Raw genomic sequence first — 22606 nt, 5'->3', positions numbered from 1 at the left:
TGTTGCTCCGGCCAGCAGCCCAGTTAAGCTGAAGAACATGCTGCTTTTTGAGCCTCTGCTCTGGTCTTCACGGGGGGGGGGGTTGTTTTTCACAGTGTAGTACACCCAGAGCAGGCTTGCGGGCTGGCAGGAACCCAGCCAGAAGATGTAAGAGCCCGGCTGCTCCTGAACATGCTCAGGATGCCTTGTTGGCCGCAGTCCTTAGACACCCAAAGCCACAGCCCTTCCCAGAGACTGAGGTCCAGTTTCCTAGGGGAGGTGCTTTGCTGAATGAGCCCTGGTCAAAGAGAGGCATGGACATCACAGATCCCCTGACTTCTCCTAGCGTCCTCAGGGCTCTGCCCCAAGGCCTTGGCCTAATTCCCCCTCACCGCCATGCTGGGTGCTGTTGGCGCTCTGGCTGCTGCCCTCCACACTGAGGTGGTGGCATTTCAGAGGGGCTGGTTTGTACGGTGTGGGACTCCGCAAGGATGATGGCCCGGGGGACTGGCACCGCAGCTCAGCCACGTGGTCCCAAACTCCTGTGACAAAGGCTTTGTCTTCACTTCTGGCGAGGTCTGTGCTACCTCAGGGTGACTAATACACCAGGGAAGACAAGGCATGGTAGCTGTACCACGTGGGCAGCCCTACTGCCTATGGGCCATGCTCTGCCAGGCCCCAGGTCACCATGGACTGTGTGTAGCTGTGTGACTGAGGCTCTGCAGCCGGGCCGGGCGTGTTGTGACTCTGCAGGCATTGGAGGGCCCCAGCCAGGCCCCATAGTAACACAGACAGCCAGAAGCGGACATCTGCCCCAGCCTCCTGGCCTGGCAGCAGGAAATCAGGCTGGGAGCAGGGGCGAGGGACCCATGGGTGGCAGTGTTCTCGCAGATCCAGCACAGACCCTTGGGGTGGGAATGTCAGACCCTCCTAGCCCCTTGACTACTTGCCTGCCAACTTGAATACAAGTAACGTATCTAACTGTTCTTTGAGCTGGTCTTTCCCTACCTTCTGTAGCACTCCTTGCCCCTGGCTGTTACATTAATGGTGTTAAGTGTCCAGTTACAATTGACCTATTTAGGGAGGACTGAAGCAAAACAGGCATTAAACACCTCAGCCTTCTTGATGTCATGTGTTATTAGCGCTAAGTGGTGGATGTACACTTGCCTTCATCTTCCTCTTGCACCTAAGGTATTTATAGAACCTCTTCCTATTGCCTTTTATGTCCCTTGCTGAGTGTCGCTCATTTTATGCTTAGCCTGTCTGATTTTGTCCCTACATGCGTGTGCTGTTCTTCTGTGCGCCTCCCTAGCAGCAATAGTCATGATAAAGCTAAGACAGCGTGGGGATGCACGGCAGCCTCACTTTGTAACCTGCTCCACACCAGCAGCTACAGGATCCAGGCATGGTGCAGAAGGAATAAATTAACTCTCCATTTCTGGACCTGCTATGCAGCCACACCAGGGACCCCCGCTGCCAGCATGTCCTGACCTGTCTGGGCCTTTGCTTCAGCCCGCCATGTGTGTGAGCAACGATTAACTTTGCTAAAGATCAGTCATGGATCAAGGCCAGGGCAGGAATCTCACAGGTGGGTGAGGAGGGAAGAGACCAGGGCAAGACTAGGAGGGTGGAAAATCCTTTATTACACAAGAGTTTCTTTGGCTGCCTTCATCCTGAGGAGCTGGGGTTTGTGCTCTGGCTCTAACAGCATTCCCCGCACTGCATTCCCATTGCAAAACCGTTCTCGGGGGTGGGGAATGTGCGGGTGGATTACTAGTGTAGTCAAAGTGCAGCGACAGCGTTTGTGGGAGACAAGCTAGTCCATACAAAAGGGGGAAGAAAGCAGGTTGCCACGTGTTTCGCGGGGGCACAACAGTATCTTAGCAGGAACTGAGCCACAGCATGTTCAGTGCAAAGTCTCTAGGCACACCGAGGTGGAACTAGGTCAGCAGCCTGTAGCTGGATGTATTTATCTAAAATCAAACAGGAGGTGGCTGTTTACACGGAGTGTGGGGCAGAGCACGGCGGGTACCGCCCTAGGTCACGCATCACTGATAGCTGTGAGAGCTCCAGAAAAACTTCAGCGTGATGTTCAGGCTGCTGAACCCAACCCCAACAGAGAGAAAGGCCCTTCTGTGGCACAGCACCAGGAGTGCACCATGGCAGGCCAAGCGGGGGCTGCCTTCGCCCAGAGAGGCCCCGCACACAGCTCCCTCTCTGAGGGCTCCAGCCAAGCCCACCTGCTGGTGAAGCTTTTTATTTTAAACCCTGTTAAATAACCCCAAACTTCCTGATGCTGTGAGTTGACGCCCAACGAAGTAACGGCTCCTTGCGTCCCTGGGGCTCATGCTGTCGGCCTGTGGCTGCCCCCTTACTGCCCGGGTGAGCAGGGGATCCCATGGCTGGTGCCACGGGGCCCTGCTGCAGTGAGCTGGGGAGTGTCAGTCAAGCGGCAGGGCTGGCCAGGGAGCTGCAGCACCATTCACAGTCACGGAGAGACGGGATCAGTGGTGGGCGTGTGGCCCTTGCATTAGCTCTGAGGAGCTGGCTCTGCCACCCTGAGACAGGCTGGGCACTTGTGGACTGCACAGGCCAGGCACCGCTCAGCGTGAGGCAGGGTGGCAGAGCGAGGGGCAGGGCCGGATCAGCCCCTCTCAGATCTCCAGTTTCTTCTTCATCTCCATCCTGTAGATGATCTGGTAGCCATCGTCCCAGGCGTAGATCTGCCGCTCCTTGGGGTTGTACTTCATGCTGGAATGAGACCCATAGCGCTTGGGGAAGTACACCAAGGCGGCATCCTCGGGCGTCATGGCGCCACTGACGTCAAAGACGCACTGCACGCGGGAGCGGCTGGGCAGCCTCGTGTTGTACACCACATAGAGTGCCCCGCAGATGACAAAGGCACTCTCAGCGTTCTCCCGTGGGCATGGCGTGTCCCACATCTGCTCTATGTCCAGGGAGACGGGGTCCAACTTGGCCAGGCAGATGTTCTTCTCGTTCTCCCTGGTGGCGTAGATGGCCCATAGCCCTTCCTCATCAGCTGCTATGTCGATGTAGTTGAAGGCAGAGAGGCCAAAGACAGGTACCTGCTCCTCGGCTGGGAACACGGAGCTGTCCACGATGGTCTTATTGGCCAAGCTGAACTTGATGACCTGGAAGGTGCCCTGCTGCCGAATGTAGTAGAGATGCCCCCCATACACCAGGTGCCCGGTGCCCACCCAGGGGTAGGGCAGCTTGATGCGGGCTGCCTTCCGCGTGGCGGAAAACAGCGTAAACTCCCTCATCCTGGGGAACACATAGATGGTGTCATTTCTGGAGCCATCGAAGACATAGATCTTCTCCGAGCTCCCCACAGGGTCCTTGGTCCACAGCCCAGCACTGCTGCCAAATTTCTTCAGGATCTTCATGGCTTTCACCTGGGAGATGGTGTCACTGCAATCTGTGAGGGCGCAGGAGAGCCCGTGAGAGCCAGCCCCCAGCAGCCAGCCAGGGCCCCAAGTGCCTTCACACCCTCCCTGGGCACCTCAGCACAGGGGCTGGGGACCCCCCCCCCCAGCGGGAGAAGCACCTGGGAGAAGGAAGGGGGGTCTTTAGCAGAGAATATTTAGGGAGGGCTTTACTTTTGAGTCCTTACGGCAGGGCAATCTGATTCCTCCTCAGTGACATCACCTACAGATGCAGGGAGGTCAGCCCCTGACCTGAGCCCCGCAAATACAAATTACTTTCCTCTCCCTAGCTTGCTGCCTCAGGGTTTGGTACTTTTGCCCAGCACTGTCGTATCTGGGCGCCTTTCACAGAAAATCCACAGCAGTTGTGCAGTGGCCTCCCTGGAGCCCTTGGCTCCTTCCCTGCTTGGGGGTAGCGCTCCGCTCAGGATGGGGGAGGGCTTGGTTTTAGGGGGTCTCAGGTGTGAGGGAGAAATGTGTTTGTCAAACAGGAAGGTTTTGCTGCATTTCCCAGACTCCGGATTTGCCTCTAGAAGTTGGTTTCCCAGCTCTCATGTTCCCCGCAGGCCATGAGAACCGAGGGTGGGAACTTGGCAGGTAGGGCCTTGTGTGTAATGTACTGAGTCCCTTGAGCTGTCTACCTCAGGCAGATCTGTGCCAAGCTGCTGGCTCCTGAGGGAGAGCAGGAACCTTACTATGCCCACAACTTCCAGAGTAAAACCTGCTGTTTTTTCCTGCCTTGTATTTGGAGCCTGTCTGGAGTCACCAAGCAGCATCAGCTGCTTCGTAGGCCCCTAACCAGGCCAAGTTAGCCGAAGTGCTCAGCCTGCTGGTCCCCCTGGGGCCGGCTTTGCCAGGGACTCAGCACCCGGCCTGCCCCCAAGAGCTGCACTACCTGCAATCTCCAGGAGGCTCCAGCAAAGCACCCAAACAGACCATTTTTGAAAACTGTGGCCCAAGCCTCTTTGTTTAAGAAGGAGCCTGAACCAAACTTCCCCGTCCCTTTAGCCGCTCCAGTGCTGCCGGGAAGCAGGCACTGATTTGTTTGGGCAGCTGCATGTTTCTCCCTGGGGCTGCATTCCCTGCTCTGACAGGCTCCTCAGTTCTGATGCTCAGGGAACTGATTGGACTCGTGGTACTGACAAGTTGTAAATCTTTCAGTCCCTGCATGCAGCAGTGCAGGACTCCTGGGGGCCAAGCAGCTCTGTGGTCCCTCGAGTGCTGCATGCCCAGGGATGGAGGGCAGGGGAAGACCACGGAGCACGAGTGTGCCAGGAGTTGGAGGGAGCTGCCGTAGAACTGGCAGCAGGACTGGGCGAGCCCCTCACCAGCAAGTGGCAGGAGTCAGGGATTCAATGGAGGGCATGAGGAGAGCATGGAGCAGGCGTTCAGTGACAGCCGAGCGCAGGGCCCCATTGTGCTAGGCAGTGTGGATCCTAGGAGACAGCCCCTGCCCCGCATGCGGACAGTCCACAGGGGGTCTGGTGACCTCATTGTACAGACAGGGAGCTGAGGCACCGAGACATGACGTGACACTCAGCCCAGGGCCTATCCACAGAGCCAGGGGGCCGACGGACCCGTCCGGGGGAGAATTTTGCCTGGGCAGGGGCAGGACGGTACTCCAGCCAGTGGCTCTGTACCTACACAAACATTCCTCAGCAGCTCCCTGTGGGAGTGTCTAGGCACCGCCCGAGGAGCATGTCGCTGGCTGGGGGAGACACGTGCCCTCACCTGTCAGCTTATCGTACTTCTCGTTCTTCCTCTTCTTGGCTGTGGAGACCTGGTTCTCCATCAGCGTCTCGTCCACCTCCACACAGGGCGGAGCGGGGTTCTGCGTCTCTAGGTAGTCCACCTCGCGCTCCAGCCGGTCCACCCGCACTGCCGTGTTCTCCACCTCCGTGCGCAGCCTGTCCTGCTCCTTCTCCATGTTCTCCAGCATTGTGATCACCTGGTTCTTGAACTCACGCAGCTCGGTGGAGTAGCGGCTGCTCTGGTCATGCCACTGGGAAATCCTTTCCTGGGGGATGGGAGAGTGAGGTGCTGGGGCCCCTATTTCCTGGAGGGGGCTAGTGCAGAGTGTACAGGGAGCAGCCCTCTCTCTCCCCCGGCCATCTGGGTCTGTGACTAATGCCATTCTCATGGGTCATGCAGTGACTGGCAGCACTGTTCGCATGCCTGATGGTGTGTGCATGGCTTTGCGTTACCCCCAGCCCTGTCCACGATGCCCTGGAACAACAGCCCCCATCCTGCTCTGAACAGCAATGGCTGGAGGGCAGTTTGGAGACCTGCTCTGGCCCCTGCACTCCCCTAGCTGGCCACCTGCACAGGCGGCTCCTGCTCCTACACTCATTTCAGCCCTTGGCACCATGCAGCACATGTCCTCCCGACTCCTCTCTCCCACCCGGCTCCTCTGTGCTCACAGCACTGCGGGACGGGGCCCCTTCACCCAGCCTCCCCCCCACAGCCAGCGTTAGCTTTGCTTTAAGTGCAGGTAAAACAGTGTCGACTGAGCAGAGAACCACGCTGCGAATGCGGCGGGTTGCGGAAAAGCCTGAGCCAGGCCTGGCACTGCTCCCCCCCAGCAAGGAGGGGCGATGCAGAGACGTGCACTTACCTCTAAGGCGCCAAATCTCCTATCCATGTACTCCATGTACTGCTGCTGAGCACTGATGGCCCCTGCCAGGAGCAGGGCAAGGAGGAGGCTGAGCCTTGGGGCCATGGCTGGCCTGGGAAGGCAGCGCTGCTCTGCCTAGCAGGGTGGGCTCCGAGCTGGGCTCCAGCTCACGGCTTTGGAATGTTTGGACAGTTCCTGGGGGCGGAACGCTGCCTCATTCGCTGGCCTTTATTAAATCCAGATGGCTCAGAAGAGGGGCTGCTTGGTGCCAAAGGAAAACAGCTCCAAGTGCCTTAACCCCTGCGTGGTCTGGGAGCCAGGGATAGAAACAGCTGCAGCAAAAGACTACACCACAGTCCCACTTGGCTTTCCCAAGCATTGATGCTGCCCGGCTTCTTAGGAGGGTGGCAGGCAGGCTCCAGAGGGCTAAGCACAAGTTACAGTCATTGCTCAGTTTATGCAACATGCAGGTTAGCTGCTGATTTTAGCTCTTCCCATCTCCCCATGGCTACGCTGGGACGGGGCTCATTCTGTCTAGGCATGGCACATGCATGGCCTGGCACCACACCTGTGTGCCTTAGGATGGAGCACGATCCTTACCACAGAGCCTTGCTGGGGGGCATTGGCTGAGTGACTTAACTCCTTTGTGCCCGATTCTCCCGGGGATACGTTACACACGCCTTGGCCCCAGTCTCGCAGCGCGGGGCATGAGTGCCGGAACATTGCTGTACCGGCGTAACGGCTCCTGGAAGGCGGGTTTTGGTGGTGGTGATCTGTGGGCTGGTTGCACCAAGAGGCTGAACTATGATCAGACCCCCATTGTGCTGGGTGCTGCACACACACCTCGTGCGAGACAGTTCCTGCCCCAGAGAACTTAGTCTGGATAGACAAAGGGTGGGAGGGGAAACCGAAGCGCGCAGCGGAGACGTGACTTGGCCAAAGTTGTAGAGCAGGTTAGCGGCAGAGCTTGGCACAGGGCCAGGTCCTGGGAGCCAGGCACTTCTCTGTAAGCTGGGGCCCAGGTTCAGTGTGAAGCTGTGACCTAGCAGTGACTCCAGCCCCCTCCCTGCCCCTCAGCACAGCACAGCAACAGCCAGTGGGGGATGGAACGCCCGCATAGTCTTTGCAGGAGGGGGTGGGATGTTTCCTTTCAGAGGTTAACCTCTGTCACTGGAATTCCCGGCCCCCGTGCTTCAAGGGGAGTTAAACAAAACCAGGTGCGTCAGTGGCAGGCAGGGGGCTGTGCAGAAACTACTCCAAAGGAAACAGAGCCAGGCCTGCTGAGATGCTGCTTGCAGGGAAAAGCTGGCTTGTTACTGAACAGCCCTTGGTACCAGAGTGTCAGCTTCATAGGGAGGATGGCCACAGGGTGCCACAGCCAGCGACCCATCTCTGCAACACCCCGGCCTGAGCCTGGCGCCAGCACACAGAACGGTGGCCCGAGGGGAACACTCAGAGTGTCTGATGTAGAGCCAAGCCTCAGCGCTAGGACGGGGCGTGATGGTTCTCCAAGGCTCAGCGCTAGGACGGGGCGTGCTGGTTCCCCAAGGCTCAGCGCTAGGACGGGGCGTGCTGGTTCCCCAAGGCTCAGCGCTCGGACGGGGCGTGCTGGTTCCCCAAGGCTCAGCGCTAGGACGGGGCGTGCTGGTTCCCCAAGGCTCAGCACTCCGACGGGGCGTGATGGTTCCCCAAGGCTCAGCGCTCCGATGGGGCGTAATGGTTACTGTCACAGGCAGGGGCTATTGACAGTAATTAGGACATTGGCACTCGGCAAAGAACAAATGGTGGGAGCCTTCTGCAGAGCTCCAGGACTCAGCCCCACGCTGCCCTGCTTCCACTAGGATATCTGGCAGATGGAGCCTTGGAGCTTTCTGGCTTTGCTCATACTCAGTGCCCTTAGCATGGGCCGTGAAGGGGGCTGGGAGTCCCGCCGGGGCCTGCCTGAGCACAACTAGTGTATGAAGAGCATGAGGACGCTGTGTGCTGCTCTCCATAGCTGAGGGAGGAGGAGCGGGGCTGGGGTAGGGTGTGATTCACAGAGAAACACAGAGCTGAGGGCATAGAATCATAGAATATCAGGGTTGGAAGGGACCTCAGGAGGTCATCTAGTCCAATCCCCAACTAAATCATCCCAGCCAGGGCTTTGTCAAGCCGGGCCTTAAAAACCTCGAAGGAAGGAGATTCCACCACCTCCCTAGGTAACCCATTCCAGTGGTTCACCACCCTCCTAGTGAAAAAGTTTTTCCTAATATCCAACCTAGACTTCCCCCACTGCAACTTGAGACCATTGCTCCTTGTTCTGTCATCTGCCACCACTGAGAACAGTCTAGATCCATCCTCTTTGGAACCCCCCTTCAGGTAGTTGAAAGCAGCTATCAAATCCCCCCTGCTGTAAGGCACCCCTGGTTGATTAAACTATCCGCAGCCATGCTGCTGGGCCCCATGCAGCCTGTGACATGGAGCAAGTGGACGCCTGGCCCCAGGGCAGAGCCACACACCTGTCCTGGCCCCATCACACTGCAGGACAGGAGGAGCTAAGCTTCTCTGGTGCAGAACCTTGGCCTTTAGCCATTCTGTTGGAGTCAAAGCCGGGCTGACTACCCTGCTTCCCTGCTCTGCCAACTGCACCAGCCTGTGGCACCCCACTTGGCCTGCTGCTCATACTGTCTCTGAATTGATCACTGCCCTCTCCAGCTGAGCCCCCCTTGGACCCACATCTGCCCCACCGCCTGCTGGAGCTGAGGCACCAAGTAATTGTTTGGTTTGGTGGCCAAAGAGGAAAAAAAATTGGTTAATTTCAAACCAGCCTTGACCTTTCTTCTCTTTGAAATGAAAAATGAAACCCAGTCATTGGGGACCCACAAACTGCACGGCCGTTTCCACGCTGGGCTCAGGGCAGGGTTTGGGGGTTTTAGCTTAAACTAATCCCTGAATTTGACCCCAAGTGACACAGTTTCAGTGCTCCCAACAGTGCATTTTTGGGGTGAATTTACTGTTCACCAAAAGGATTTTACTCAGCTCTGCTGCCCCCAGCAACTCTGCCAACGACCAATGCCTGGGCAGAGGGACAAACATGGGCAACCTGGCTTCTCCCCACCTGTCTGCTTCTTACCATCCCTGCCCTGAAGACCTTAAGGTCCATGCGGTCTACATGTGGACACCAGGAGTGCTGCTGTAATGGAAACTGCTGTGTCTCCCCCTGGAGTGTGAGCCCCTGACCAGGCAGGGGGGTGGGATGGAAAAGTCACACCTGAGACAGGCCCTGGGAGCTCTGACTCCATAGCTGAGATCTGGGCTGTACTAGGAGTGGCCCTGTGGTGTTGCACAACCACTCTGGTGTCCTTTGCATCCATTAGTTTGTTTTACTCAAAAATCCTGTACGGGGGGGGAGGGAAAGATGTTATAATAAGGCTTATGACCTAAAACTGCCTCCGGTTAACAGACCCCAGTGCAGTAGCAAGCTCACCCTGTGCAGAAAATCCACGTCTTCCCAGGGCTCTGCTTCTATTTACATAGCACCGGAATTAGACCCGTGTCATTTGTATCAACAATGCAGCCTCATTTTCTGCAGCTTTGGCTCTTAGCTTGCTCTTTATCCAAAGGTTTATTGCACCATCTAGTGTCTCTACCGAGAGCCTCACCCAAGCCACAAATCAGACTCCAGCATGTGTAGAGGCCTACAGTCAGCCCTATTTTTGAAACGTCCAGGGAAAGGCATTTGCAGCAAGAGGGTGCCTGAATCTAGGATTTGCTCTCCCATTCTTTGGGCTGGATTCGGGGTCCAGCGCCTCACTCCTGTGCAACAAGCCGACTGGGTATTTTACAGCCAAATGCCACTCACTTGGGACTGTGTAAACAATGGCACAAGGTGCAGGGCAGTGGAGACTGAGATGTTTGAACTGTTGAACACAGTGCAGGGTTCAACTCTTCACTTGTTTCTCTGCAGGGAAGTCAGTGCTGGGAGGATATTGGGGCTGTCCCAAAGAGGGAGCCTAGCTCGTCGCTAAGGAGCTGGCTGCTGTTTTTAATTTTTGTGCCCACACTTCGTGCATTCATGAATACACACAGATCACCTTTCATTATCTAGTAAGTACCTTCAAAAACTCCTGGAGGACGGGTAAGGTTCCAGAGGACTGGAGAAGGGCAAACATAGCACTATCTTTAAAAAGGAGAACAAAGACAACCAGGGAATTATAGCCCAGACAGCCTAAGTTCGATACCCAGAAAGTTACTGGAACAAATGATTAAACAATTGGTTTGTCAGCACCTGGAGAATAATGGGGTTATAAGGCACAGTCAGCAGGGAGTTGTCAAGAACCAACCAACCCAATTTCCTGCTTTGACAGGGATCCTGGCCTAGTGGATGGGGGGAAAGCAGCAGATGTGATATATCCTGATAGGGAAATGTGATCTAGATTAAATGTCTATAAGATGGGTGCACAACTGGTTGAAAGGCCAGAGTAGTTATCAATGGGACAGCACAGCTAGCGGGGTACGGCAGGGGTCGGTCCTGGGCCTACCCCTCTTCAATATTTTCATTATGACATGAATGATGGAATGGAGAGAGTGCTTATAAAATTTGCAGATGACACCAAGTCAAGAGGGGTTACAAGCACTCTGAAAGACAGGATTAGAATTCAAAATGATCCTGACAAATCAGAGAATTGGTCTGACTTCAATAAAGACAAGTGCAAAGTACTTCACTTGTTGGGAGTAAAGTACTTCACTTAGAAAGGAAAACTCAAATGCATAACTACAAAATGGGGAATAACTGGCTAGGTGGCAGTACTGCTGAAATGGCTCTGGGAGTTAAAGCAGTCACAAATTAAATATGAGTCAACAAGGTGATGCAGTTGCGAAAAAGGCTAATATTCTGGGGTGCATTAACAGGAGTGTCACATATAAGACATGGGAGTTAATTGTCCATCTCCACTCATTCTTGTGGGGCCTCAGCTGGAGGACTGGGTGCCATGCTTTAAGAAAGATGTGGACAAATCGGAGAGTCTAGAGGAGAGTAATAAAAAAGTTTAAAAAACCCGACCTATGAGGAAAGGCTAAAAACCTGGGCATGTTTAGTCTTCAGAAAAGAAGACTGGGGGGGGGGGGGGGGGAACCTGATAAATCTTCAAATATGTTAAGGGCTGGTATAAAGAGAACGGTGATCAACTGTTCTCCATGTCACTGAAGGTAGGACAAGAATGGGCTTAATCTGCAGCAAGGAAGATTTAGGTTAGATATTAGGAAACACTTCTAACTGCACGAGTGGTTAAGCACAGGAATAAATTCCCAAGGGAGCTTGTAGAATCACTGTCATTCGGGGTGTTTAAGAACAGGTTGGACAAATACTGGGTTCACTTGGTCCTGCCACCGTGCAGGAGCTGGACAACGTGATGACCACTCAAGGGCCCTTCCAGCCCGACATTTCTATGATACTAATTGAAAATATTCCTCAGGGCAAACCCACTATGAAAATGTAACCCCGTGTGAGTGATGGATAGACAGATCAGTGAGAGACCATGTGAGGCTCTTATAAAACACGCAACCTGCCCAGAACTGTCATCACCCGAGTCAGGCTGAAAATTAGATGGTAAAACTTGGACTAACATGAGAGCGTGCACTTTGCTCTTCTGGGCAAAGCCAGGATCCAGGTGCTAGGAACAGCCAGAGGACTTGGGGATGAGGAGGGAGGTATGATTCAGTTTCATAATTGCCACTGTTAAGCAATTTGAAAAAAGATGTTCCTTTAAAAGCTTTTGCAGTAGCAGAATGATGTCCCCAAAATACTCACTTGGAAGCCCAATAATCAAAGTGGAGTCTTGCCATGTGCTCTCTGCTGATTTATTCCTCAGTCTCTCCTCTTTTGCTGCACCATGCAGGCAGCTGTCTGGGGAGCACCCAGCTGTCTACATCAAGAGGTCCTGGCTTTAGTCCCCAGACGACCTGCCAGGGACTTTGTTACACAGACCTACTAAAGAATCCTCTGCCTCTTCTGGGTTAAAAGAAAGGCTTTCCCAGTGACTTCAGCTTATCGTGGGCCCGGTTCCTACACCGCCAAAGCAGCACCATTGACTTCAGTGAGGTTGCAGGATATCAGGTTAATCACTGGTGTGTTTCATGGCAGCAGCAACCAGAATGTCACAGCTCAACTTTTAGTTTAGTTTAGCCAACTTCTCCCTTCTCATGTGGCTGTTCACTCATACTTAGAGTGCTAGATTCTTCAGAAGTGCCGAGTGACTGCAGCTCCCACTGACTGCAGCTGGAAGTGCTGCTACTCAGGAACTCTGGAAATCAAGCCCAAGGTGCCTCCATGCCAAGGGAGCCCAAAGCCTTTACACATAGTTACATACGCAGCATGACTGGGATGCAGCCAGCCAGCCAGCCAACTTCCTCCTAGCATCGTGCACAGCACAGCTGTGAAAATTTTGGCCAAGGATACCAGAACACCTCCCCACAGTTACAACACACCCTGGGCTTGGACCCGTACCATCAGCTCGGAGCTAGCAAGAGCTCGGTTTTTAACATCTAATCCTGTAACCAGTTTGGGAGAGGCCCCAGCTATGCTTACTATCGAGGGCGTTTTGCTGCTCACTGTTGGGCATGTAGAACACAGAACTCAGCAATGACCCTTGCTTGGTCAGACAGTTAGAGGGTGCAGCTGTCTGAAAAGGGGCAGAGCGCTGCATTTATCCTAGATACTCTCAGAAACGGCCAAGTGAATAGAGAACAGAAAATTAACCCTTTTATTGATGCATTGCAATTGTTCTACATTTTTACCATATTATGTAGAAAATACTTAAAATACAAGCTACTTTGTAAAACCAAAGACAAACACTGAATCCAAAGATAAACTGTGTTTTCACAATGGACCCTTTTCCCATATAGTTAGTATTAAATTTTTTAAATATCTATATTTCTTTTGTTAAAATGATTTTTACATACCCCCTAAGTACATCGGCAATACAAACATAGATCAGTAAATGTCAGAAACTACCTGTATCTAGCGGCTTTAAAAAGGAAGAGCACAACCATAAAAGAAAGTTAAATTTCACACAGTAACTAGCATATCAAATACATTTAATAAAGTAGGAATTCCATTGCAATATCAAGGATTCAAGCAGAAATACTAACATTACATATAATGTACTGCTACATGTAGTGAGATAGATATATTTCAAGCTGAATCTGAAATCACACATTATAATAAAGTTTAGCAACGAACAAACAACCATGTAGACATGCGGCACCATTCATAAGTTTAAATTAAAGAGAAAGCAGGGCTGTGCCAATCCTGTCATTTAGAAGCAATTTAGTTCCATGTACTTAAAAAAATTGCTGAATCAGAGGTAAATTACTGCATCAGTCAACTAGGTGCTAAGCAGAAAAGCTCTGAAGTTGCTTCTGCAGTAGGGTATCACAGCTGTGAATGCAAGTCAGCGAATAGGAACAACTCTAATTAAACACAGTTTGTGAATCACAAGAATTAATCTAGATGGGACGAGTTATCTATAATTCAAAAGGTGAATCCCAAATTCCAGCTAATTGCTCATAGTTAAAGAAAGGACAAATATATATTCATAAATCGCATGTCTGGTTACACACTATGCAAACCAGCTGTGACCGTGAGGCCACTCAGTCGTCAATGCTTCACTGGGGCCACATGGGCTGGAATGCACTGGGAGAAAGGCTGCACCTCCTCAGAATTGAATCTTTAGCGTACACTTGACGGGGCAACACACACTGTGGGCCACATTTTTATGTTACACCACTGTAAATCCAGTGCTGAGATCAGAATCTAGCCCTGTGGGGTTTTTAAATGGTGCATATCACAGTTTAAGTTGGATGTGACATCTCATTTATGCAGGTCCCATCTCATCCTCCTTTTTCCAGTGCTGAGGGATGTTTGAATCAGTGGAGGAGATGAGAATGTTCTTAGTAGATAAATTTGGCAGTTTTTTTTTTTTTAAACTATGTAAGAGGTGCTGGTTTTTTTAGTTTCTTTTTAAACAAAGGCTTTCCCCTAGTTCATTTTGTTAGAGGCCTTGGTTATTGTTCTCTTCTTAAGAACTTCCCAGGCAACACTTTACTCTTTGTGAAATGGGGTGAAAAGTTTTCATGTAAAGCAGATGTTGGCGTTTGTTTGCCTTGTGAAGGAAAGGCACAACTCTGTATCCAAGAGGTATCTGTCTCGAGGGGAAGTACCGAACACAAGCCACAACGCGGACAAAATAAGGACGTGCTTGGCACTAAGTGAGAAACATTTGGATAATGTTACAGCAACACAGAGCATTGGCACCACCAGTGATGGGAAGTGTTGGGATTGCTCAGTTATCCCCACATTTTGAGGAGTGCCGTGTCAGAAAATACCCTAGACGATGACTTCTGGTTAGTGACGTTGCTAATTGCTCCCATCCAGTTCCAAAGTCCTTACTATGAAAGAGACACCAAACCTCTTACAACTGATCAATTTCAGACCAGCCTAGACCTTCCTATCCCAGTAATGTGGAACTTCAGAATTGAACTTCTGCCCCTCTGGACACCGTCATGTCATGCACCAGTCATAGAACTAGCCTGTTTTCAACTTGGACGGAACTGGGGTTCAAGGCTGCAAAAACCTCTTATTGCTGCAGCAATACCACTGCTCAAGCCAGTTCATTATCCGTTTGGCCAAGATGCTTCTCTCTGTACTGAAGGTCACGAAATAATTCCTAGTTCGACAGACCCAAGGAAACAAAGTGTCGTTTCAAAACCACACAGGTTACCCAAATGGAGTATTCCTCATAACACTAGTGCTACAGCTAATAAACCTTCCCAACAGTTCCACATTAGCAGGTGAAATATACATTTTTTTAATGGTATTGTTATGTTATGTGCTTTACAGCAGGCTCTCTTTGGTATAAACATTCTGTCACCAAGCTAGCAATATTTTACAAGAAACGTCTGCTAGTAACACAGGGGAAGGTAACATCACACTCTAATCTAATAAAGTGATTGCACATACTTAATCACTTCTGCAATATCAGACTAAATATTCCAATGCATTCCCAGCACTACCCTATTTGAAATGCACCGACAGACATCTAACAGTATATGTGCCATTTCAAGGAAAGCTTAAGGAAACATCGCTTCACTCCAAACAAAAATGTAGCCTTTTATGTTAGCATTAAAACTGAGAACAATGCATCTATGCAACATCCTGCTATTCTTGCTATGATAAGCTTAGTGAATTGCTTCAATTCAATGGGGGCTTGCTGGTCCCTCATAAGGCAAGCTCACTGTAAACTCTATTCACACTACATCATCATTTAAGGCACTACAATAAGGGGACACATCAAACAATTCTTCATCACACATACCTGTGCAAAACAAATCAGAAGGTATCCTTTTCTCTCATGAGGCTCTCCTTTCTCTCTCTCTCAGTGCTACAGTGATGAGCTCTAATGATTGCATTAATTCACATACATTCTGACGTATCGTTTTGGTTTAAATACAAAGGATACATCAATTTCATCCCCAGGAACGTTTAAGATTTAGACAAACACTAGGTACAGAGTTCAAGTATAATCACTACACATTTTGATTACAAAGACAGAACATTTGGGGTTAGCAGGAAGTTTTGCTTGTTATATTTTTTCTCTAATCAATATGTACATATTTCATTTCATGTAAAATATTAAAACACCACCATTACAAAACTTCTAAAATAGTTTTAAATTCAGTAATAAACTTTAAAATCTGGATTTTTTTTTCTTCCCTCCTCCCCCTCTCAATTCCTACATGCACTTACTGTATGCAAGTCTTAATAAGAGCGCTTTAAAGCTGGCTGCTAGCATACCCAAGAGGAGAGGCTCACCGGAGTATAAAAAGCTGTACATGTCATTATTTCACTGTATTTCAGATTGTTCAGCTCCCTCCTAAATGAATCATGCAAGGAAAAAGATAAAGAAAAGAAAAAAAACAAAAGCCCTGTGCTTCTGAGAGAGGAATCCAGCTCCATTATAGGGCCAGTGTCTAATACTCCAAAGAAACCAAACTCAAAAGAGCAACGCAGCACTATCAATTCTCAGCTGAAGAATACAGCATTTTGGCAAAGCAGTCATGTTACGTTATACAGTGAGACCTTGCATATAAATGAAAAACTTAATGTAATAGCTTCTGCAATGATAAAATCCCAGCTTCGTTATGGATATTCAGACTTTACAAGACAATAAAATGAAGATTTCATGGTTTAAATGGACTTTTGAATATTAGGTTGCTAGTACAAGATAGCTGCCTCTATCATACCCTTAAAGAAAGCAGGAAAGTAAACAGAAAATGTTGACAGTGACAAATAGAGATGTAATTGCTTTTGCAGAAACAGTAATCTACTAGTGAGAAAAGGAATTATAGAAAAACTTTAAAATATTAAACTGAAGTTTGAAATCTGCTCTAGCAACTTACTGAGATAAATGTGCATTATACTTTTAGTGGCAATTCGGATTTGTGCAAGCTGCTAAAATATAATCTGCTAATCTGTTTAAATTATAAGAGTTAAAAAAAAAAATCAGCATTTGTCTTTAAAGACATTGATTTTCCTTTTCTCCTCCGATTACCATAACATCACAATAGCTTTAAATAAATTGGACTGTGACCTTTTTAAAAGCATCTATAAAAATTAAGTAAAAGTTTAAAATCTTAATCAATGACCCTTGTACTGGTACCAATGGATGCTGCCCAGTTTGTGACTGAATTCCCCAAGCAGAGACATTGTCATACATGGTAAATCCAGACTTAGAGGAGACTATGAGAGTACAGTCAACACCAGGTAAAGGTTCACCTGAAAACCTCCTTTAATTCTCCAGGCCTGTAGCAGAACCCAGCTCTCCCCAGAGTGGGCTAGTCACAATTACTGCAAACCCTACCAATCAAGGGCAGCCCCCGAACTACAAGTATGAGTACTGGTTGATCTTTGTTGGGCTCAGCGGGTATCCAGCGTAAATAGCAGATCCTCGGGAAGCACCAATATAGGACTGAGTAGCAAACTGATGTTGGTACTGGGCAGGCGGGACATTTGCAGAAGTCAGCAAGCTGGGCCCGACACTCACTGGTACCTGGTGGACAAGAGTGCTAGGGTGGGCAGCATACGTGGTGTGCCTGGAAGAGCCCTGAGGGGAGAAGAGATGAGCGAGAGAATTTGTGGAGCCCAGCGTTGTAGCAGTGCTCGGAGCATAGGTGTACATGTGGGGCTGGCTGGGAAGATGTGTGCTCGCTGTAGCTGCTGCCAGGTGGGGATGAGCTGGGCTGCCGTGCTGAAACGTGTAGGGAGCCTGAGAAATAGCTGATGGGAGGGGAGCCACATACGCTTGCTGCCTGCGTGGAGCCGGATTTCCGCTCCTCTCCTGTGAGGCCAACACTGGCGTTGGCTGGTTCTGCAAAGGAGAAAAATCAGTGAAGTGAGTGGGCACCCCCCATGTGATGCCTGTCAGTGGGGGAGGAAAACCAGCTATGGGCGGGCCCTGCACTGGGGACGTTCAAGCACTCATGGAGCAGGGCTCATAATGCTCTGCAGGAAGCACCAGGAGACTGGCCGCCTGAGGAAGGGCAGATCTCACTGACTACAGAGATAAGTCGGACTGTTACCGGAGGTAGAGGTGGAACCGCAGCCCTTCTGGTGCCGTGGCCAAGGCTCCCGTCTGGCCGCGCCTGGGCAGGCGCTGAGCACACCACAGGGAGGCTGCTCTAGTTCTGGATCTGGCAGGCAGAGCTGGTTGCACAGCAGCCACCGTTGGTGCAGCTGACGAAGGCGGAGTGGAGGCTATGTGTACATGGGGCCAGAGAAGCCTGGCTGGAGGTGCCTGGCACTGCTCTGTTGTGATCAGACAATCTGAGCTTGAGTCAAACACGAAAGCCGGGGGCACCAGCTGAAGCGAGGCCAGGCTCAGGACCCGGAAGGGAATGCGCATATAGCTCATCAGAGCCATCTCTGGGCTGGTACCTGGCGAGATCTGCAAGGGGGTGGGTGGGAGGCGCAGAGGAGTCCTCCCTCCAGAGGCTAAGCCAGTCCACCTAGTACCTCCTTCCCCAGCATGGCAAGGGTACGATCTGTGCACTGCTTGGCCCCTTTCCCTGACACACCAGCTGCCAGGAGACACCCCCACAGGCAGGGCCGGCTCTAGGTTTTTTGCTGCCCCAAGCAAAAAAATTTTTGGCTGCCCCCCACCCCAGCCTGGGCTCCCCCCACACCCTCCTGCCGCCCCAGCCCTGGGCTCTCCCCCCCACCCGCACCCCCTGCCACCCCAACTCTGGGCTCTCACGCCCACCCCGCCCGCACTCCCTGTTGCCCCAGCCCTGGGCTCCCCCCCACCAGTGCTGACTCTGCCCGCTCCCCCCTCGCCTCCAGCCGGTCCGGCGCTGGCAGGGTTGGGGCAAGCAGCGGGGCTTCCGGGCCGCGCCTCAGCCCAGGGTCCCTCCAGCCGGGGCTCCCGCCTCCAGGACCGGCCGGACCCGGGAGGGCAGAGCCAGGGGACCGCCCCGGCAGAGGGCTGAGGAGCCGGGGCAGGGCAGCCCCAGAGGGAGCGGAGCCCCGGAGAGGAGGACGCGGGCCCCACACGGCAGCACCCTGGGCACCGGTCCCCACTATGGCCCCACTGCTGCTGCTGCTCCTGGCCACCCTGCCGCAGTCCCTGGGTGGCTCGGGCCGCTTCGCCCAGCCCCGGCTGCGGCGCTGAGGGGCGGCCGCCCTGCAGCACCTGCAGGCGGCTCCGTGCACCCCGCGGGGCGGTCCCCAGCCTGAGTGTCCCACGCTCGGAGCCCGCCCGGCCATAAGGTGCGGGCACTGCTGCCCGACGCGAACCGCAGCGGCCCCAGGGCGCCCCCCGTGCAGGACGCGCTGCTGCTGCCAGGGCCGGCTCTAGGCTTTTGCCGCCCCAAGTGCAAAAAAAAAAAAAAGGCTGGCTGGAATGCCGCCCCTGAAAATGTGCTGCCCCAAGCACATGCTTGGTTTGCTGGTGCCTGGAGCCGGCCCTGCCCACAGGAGAGAGCACAGGTTTTATGCCATACTGAACTGTCAAGGACTGAACCAGAACCAGCTACTTAATGCCAACAACGAGGAAGCAGCTACAGCGCTTCTGTCACTGGTAACCAGCCCTCTTCCTCTCCCCATAACACAGGGTCCAGCATGACAGAGTCCTGTTTGGTATTAACAAGCCTCAGGGACATTCAGAAGCCAGCAGAAGACAAAGCAAAAGCCACAGCCTTGCTTACCTGGCTAAGGTTGAGTGGCTGCACGCCACCAGTCACCATGCGAGGTGGCCGGTACCCGGTTGGTGTTATACAGCATCCCGATGACTGCCCACTCACCGATGCCACTGGTTTGGTCTTGCTGACGCTACTCAGAATGCCTGAAAAACACAAGCAGTTTAGTCCATTCTTCTCCAACTCATTCCAGGACCTCACCAGCTTGTGTACCTTCAACAATGCAGGGGCCCTTCCCTTGCAGGGCCATTTCTCTAGTTTCAGTGTCATGCTTGGATGAATCAATAACATGCCGGCATTTCCCAGAGATCTGAGTAACATGCTGCAATCGGCTGCTGGGGGAACTGCTGCCAATAACCCAATGGAAATCCTTTTATACTCAGTGAATCTTAACAGACCCAGATTTCTAGAATCTGAAGGCAGCAGCTACGAGCCAGCACAGAACACTAGCTGCCTACAACTTAGTCCTGGCTATTCTGACAAAGGAGACAGTGCTGTCAGAGCTACGGATACAGACACAAGGAATGGGCTGGCAGGTCCTGTCTTTGTCAGAGTGGGCACCTACCTGAGGCCTGCGTGGCGACGATGCAGTCGGTCAGTTGTGTTTTCAGAGGTGGGACGATGATGGTGCGGGAGCTGGAGCTGTCAGCCGCTCCCCTGGCAGGCAGCTCCAGCACCCCCCCAGCACTCCTGACAGCAGAGAGCGGATCGCTGGTGTAGGGGCTATTGAGGGAGGAGTCTGAGTCTGGGGAGTCATTCACGGTAACATAGCTGATGACATTGGATCTCTGCTTCATGCCCAAGCTAGGGGAGAAAACACACCATACTCATTTACCTGGAGTGCCCACAGGGAGCACCCTTGGCCCTGCCATGGCTCTCTCCCCTTATCCAGAACTTTATGGTAATTCGAGTTAGTGGAAAAGCCAAATCGCACAGAGGCTTGATGGGATGTTCTGTGCCTCACATCAGAGATTTCGCCGCACAGATTTCTTAGCCCAGCCTCACAAACCCCTCTGCATGCGCTTTTCTTTTCTAGCCTGGCGCTCTTCTCCTCCCATAAGCATCCTCTTGCGGTCAAGGATGGACGTGGGAGTGTGCAGGCTGTGCCTAGCTCAGGGCGAAATGCTATTCGCGCTAAAGCCAGACTCTCTACCTTGTGGGCTTGTATTTGTTGTCCTCCTCTTCGTCGGTATCGCTGCGGATGGTGATGACGCTGACGGGTGGGCTAGGCGTGTCTGGGATTACGATGGGCTGGTGTTGCTCCTGCACTGCAATGAGAGCGTTGGAGGAGGAGGCAGCACGAAGGGGGCTGCTCCCAATCAGCGAGTAGACTTGGGAAGGCACGGCCTCCAGTGCAGCGGTGGGCCTGCAGGAAGCAACAGGGCAAGACAAGGAGATTGTTCAGTGGCCAAACCATGCTGCCCGCCTAGAGACAGACAGACTGTGCCAGAGCTCACCATGGCCTGGGGCCAGCAGGAAAAGAAAAGCCCCAGAGCTGACATCCTGATAGAACTCAACACTCATCAGGTCAGGAGAGCCAGGAAAAGCTCCAAGTCCCAGCGCGCAGGATTAAAGGGGTGGAATTCCCCTCAGTGCAGGAGGATCCCCTCTGGTCCTCCCTTGTTCAGAGGCCAGACTGTACTACAGAATACCTCGAGGCCCCGACGAGGGCAGGGCCCCAATCTGCTGGCAATGCACAACCTGGGGACAGTCCCTGCCCTCCCACTGCAGTGAAGATTGCCCGAGGAAGGAGTTCAGCATTCAGCCCTTAGCTGGCAGCTCACTAAAAACAGTTGCAGACAGGGCCCCCTGTGTGAGCAAGATGTTAGCGCCCCAGGATCTGCACATCTCCCCCCAGTGTGTCGAAGGGTCAGCAGGGAGGGCTCCTTACTTGGCTGTGCTCTGTGCTGGCTGTTTGTTCTTCTTTGCTGCGAGGCCGTTGCTCTGCTGCTGCCTGACAACGTGAGCAACTCCAACGTTCAGAGGCTGCGTAGTAGCTAGAGCCACGTGGTTGGTCAGTAAGGACGGCTGCTGCATGATGGTGCTGTACTGGTTTCCATGGGAATGTGCGTTCCTACGGGCGAGAGAGACCCAAATGCTGACTGGGCTGCAGGCACCACGGGACCGCACAGTGCAGGCAGGAATGTGGGGAGCCGGTGCTCTCAGGCAGGTCTGTGGGTTTGCACTGGCTCACATTCCCACTGGATCTTCTAGGCCGGAAGCGGCTCTCTAACACACTGGTTCAAGCACTGTGACGCTTCAGATGTAGGCTGCACATTTCAATAGTATTAGTCCTAGTCCTGACAACGGTGGCACTGGCGTAGGTGACATGGAAGCTGTTAATGACGGAAATGCTTACCTGCTACAAATTATGCCATCATGTCACTGGGCTCAGGAGCACCTCTGCGTTAACACAGACCCTTACCTCCAGTCAGCTAACTGCTGGTTGCTTCCAATCGTCTCTGGAATCACAGCTGTGGGCTGAACAGAATTGTGCAGTGCAACTCCTGGAAGCTGCTGCCAGGTGGAAGGTAGCAGGATCTGTTGGGTCCCTCCAGGCCAGGCCTGCTGCAAAACAACAAACAGAAAGAGGGACTCGCTAAGCTTCAGCTTCCAAGAGTAGCGAGAAAGACCCTTCCAAACAATAGAATCAGCTGTGCAGATTGTTAACTTGCAGAGATAAAGGTATGTGATTGCACTTCCTCCCATGGCCTCACTACAGGAAGAGAACAAGAAAACCAGAGAAACAAACTTCCTCAGCCAGTTTGTCCACCTTTTCTATCACAAACATCACCTGGGGAAGAGGATGGTGTTTAGACTGTACTGCAGAAAGAGTGCCAGAAAGTGGGTAGACTACATCCACCAGAACACTAGGGGCCATTTCTGCTGAGCACCTAAGAGGCCATTACTAGAGAACAAGTGCATCTGAGATGGTTCTGAGGACAATACAATGAAAGAATCTTCAATGAAGTAGTTCAATTTGGAAGCCATTTAGCCCATTCAGCAGCTGTTTCACAAACACGTTGTTTATAGTGCTCAAACTGAGGGGAAGCAAAGGCAGCAGAAACTTCTCTGCTCCTCCCCAATCTCTTCTCCAGCCGGGGAGAGAGGAAGTGGGGTAATGGCAGAAATGCCAATCTCCCCTGATTCAAGCACTGTTACCGAAGGGTCTAGGCCACATTTTCAATATGTTTTCATAGTTTACAAAAAGACTGAGGAAATGGAGCAAAATGCAGGTTTCAGTAGTCTAGATAAGTGAAGTCCAACATTTGCAAAAAGCCAATAAGTTCATCTTGCTCACATGACCCAGAAATAAAAATCTAGTTACAAATATGGA

The 22606-nt window shown here is 52.1% G+C and overlaps 2 protein-coding genes across 3 annotated transcripts in view; both read right to left on the bottom strand.

The window, feature by feature from the left end:
- Positions 1–2633: 2633 nt before the first annotated feature.
- Positions 2634–6144, bottom strand: OLFML3 (olfactomedin like 3). Its single transcript, XM_065404358.1, has 3 exons — positions 6040–6144; positions 5157–5442; positions 2634–3418 (listed from the first exon to the last, which is right to left on the bottom strand). Exons 1-3 carry the CDS (start codon positions 6142–6144, stop codon positions 2634–2636), a joined length of 1176 nt encoding a protein of 391 aa, XP_065260430.1.
- A 6614-nt stretch (positions 6145–12758) lies between these two features.
- Positions 12759–22606, bottom strand: part of HIPK1 (homeodomain interacting protein kinase 1) — a 34927-nt gene continuing 25079 nt past the window's right edge. The window contains exons 11-16 of one of the 2 annotated variants that reach the window (XM_065403609.1): positions 21695–21837; positions 21161–21343; positions 20423–20635; positions 19835–20073; positions 19279–19415; positions 12759–17444 (exon numbers count right to left, since the gene is read on the bottom strand). In XM_065403609.1, coding sequence (XP_065259681.1) covers positions 16959–17444; positions 19279–19415; positions 19835–20073; positions 20423–20635; positions 21161–21343; positions 21695–21837 — 1401 coding nt within the window. In that variant the 3' untranslated portion in view covers positions 12759–16958. The remainder of the gene's footprint in view (positions 17445–19278; positions 19416–19834; positions 20074–20422; positions 20636–21160; positions 21344–21694; positions 21838–22606) is intronic. The other variant, XM_065403610.1, reaches the window with a different exon arrangement.

The sequence above is a fragment of the Emys orbicularis genome, chromosome 4, assembly GCF_028017835.1.
Source record: "Emys orbicularis isolate rEmyOrb1 chromosome 4, rEmyOrb1.hap1, whole genome shotgun sequence".
Classification (NCBI taxonomy): domain Eukaryota; kingdom Metazoa; phylum Chordata; order Testudines; family Emydidae; genus Emys; species Emys orbicularis.
The sequence above is the reverse complement of the archived record's forward strand: the minus strand, read 5'-3'. Positions and strand labels throughout refer to the sequence as shown.

Coding starts and splice junctions, on each gene's coding strand:
- OLFML3 (XM_065404358.1), bottom strand. CDS start 6,144: ATGGCCCCAAGGCTCAGCCTCCTCCTTGCCCTGCTCCTGGCAGGGGCC. Junction 5,443..6,039: donor GGAGATTTGGCGCCTTAGAG/GTAAGTGCACGT, acceptor CCCATCCCCCAG/GAAAGGATTTCCCAGTGGCA. Junction 3,419..5,156: donor GAAGTACGATAAGCTGACAG/GTGAGGGCACGT, acceptor GCGCCCTCACAG/ATTGCAGTGACACCATCTCC.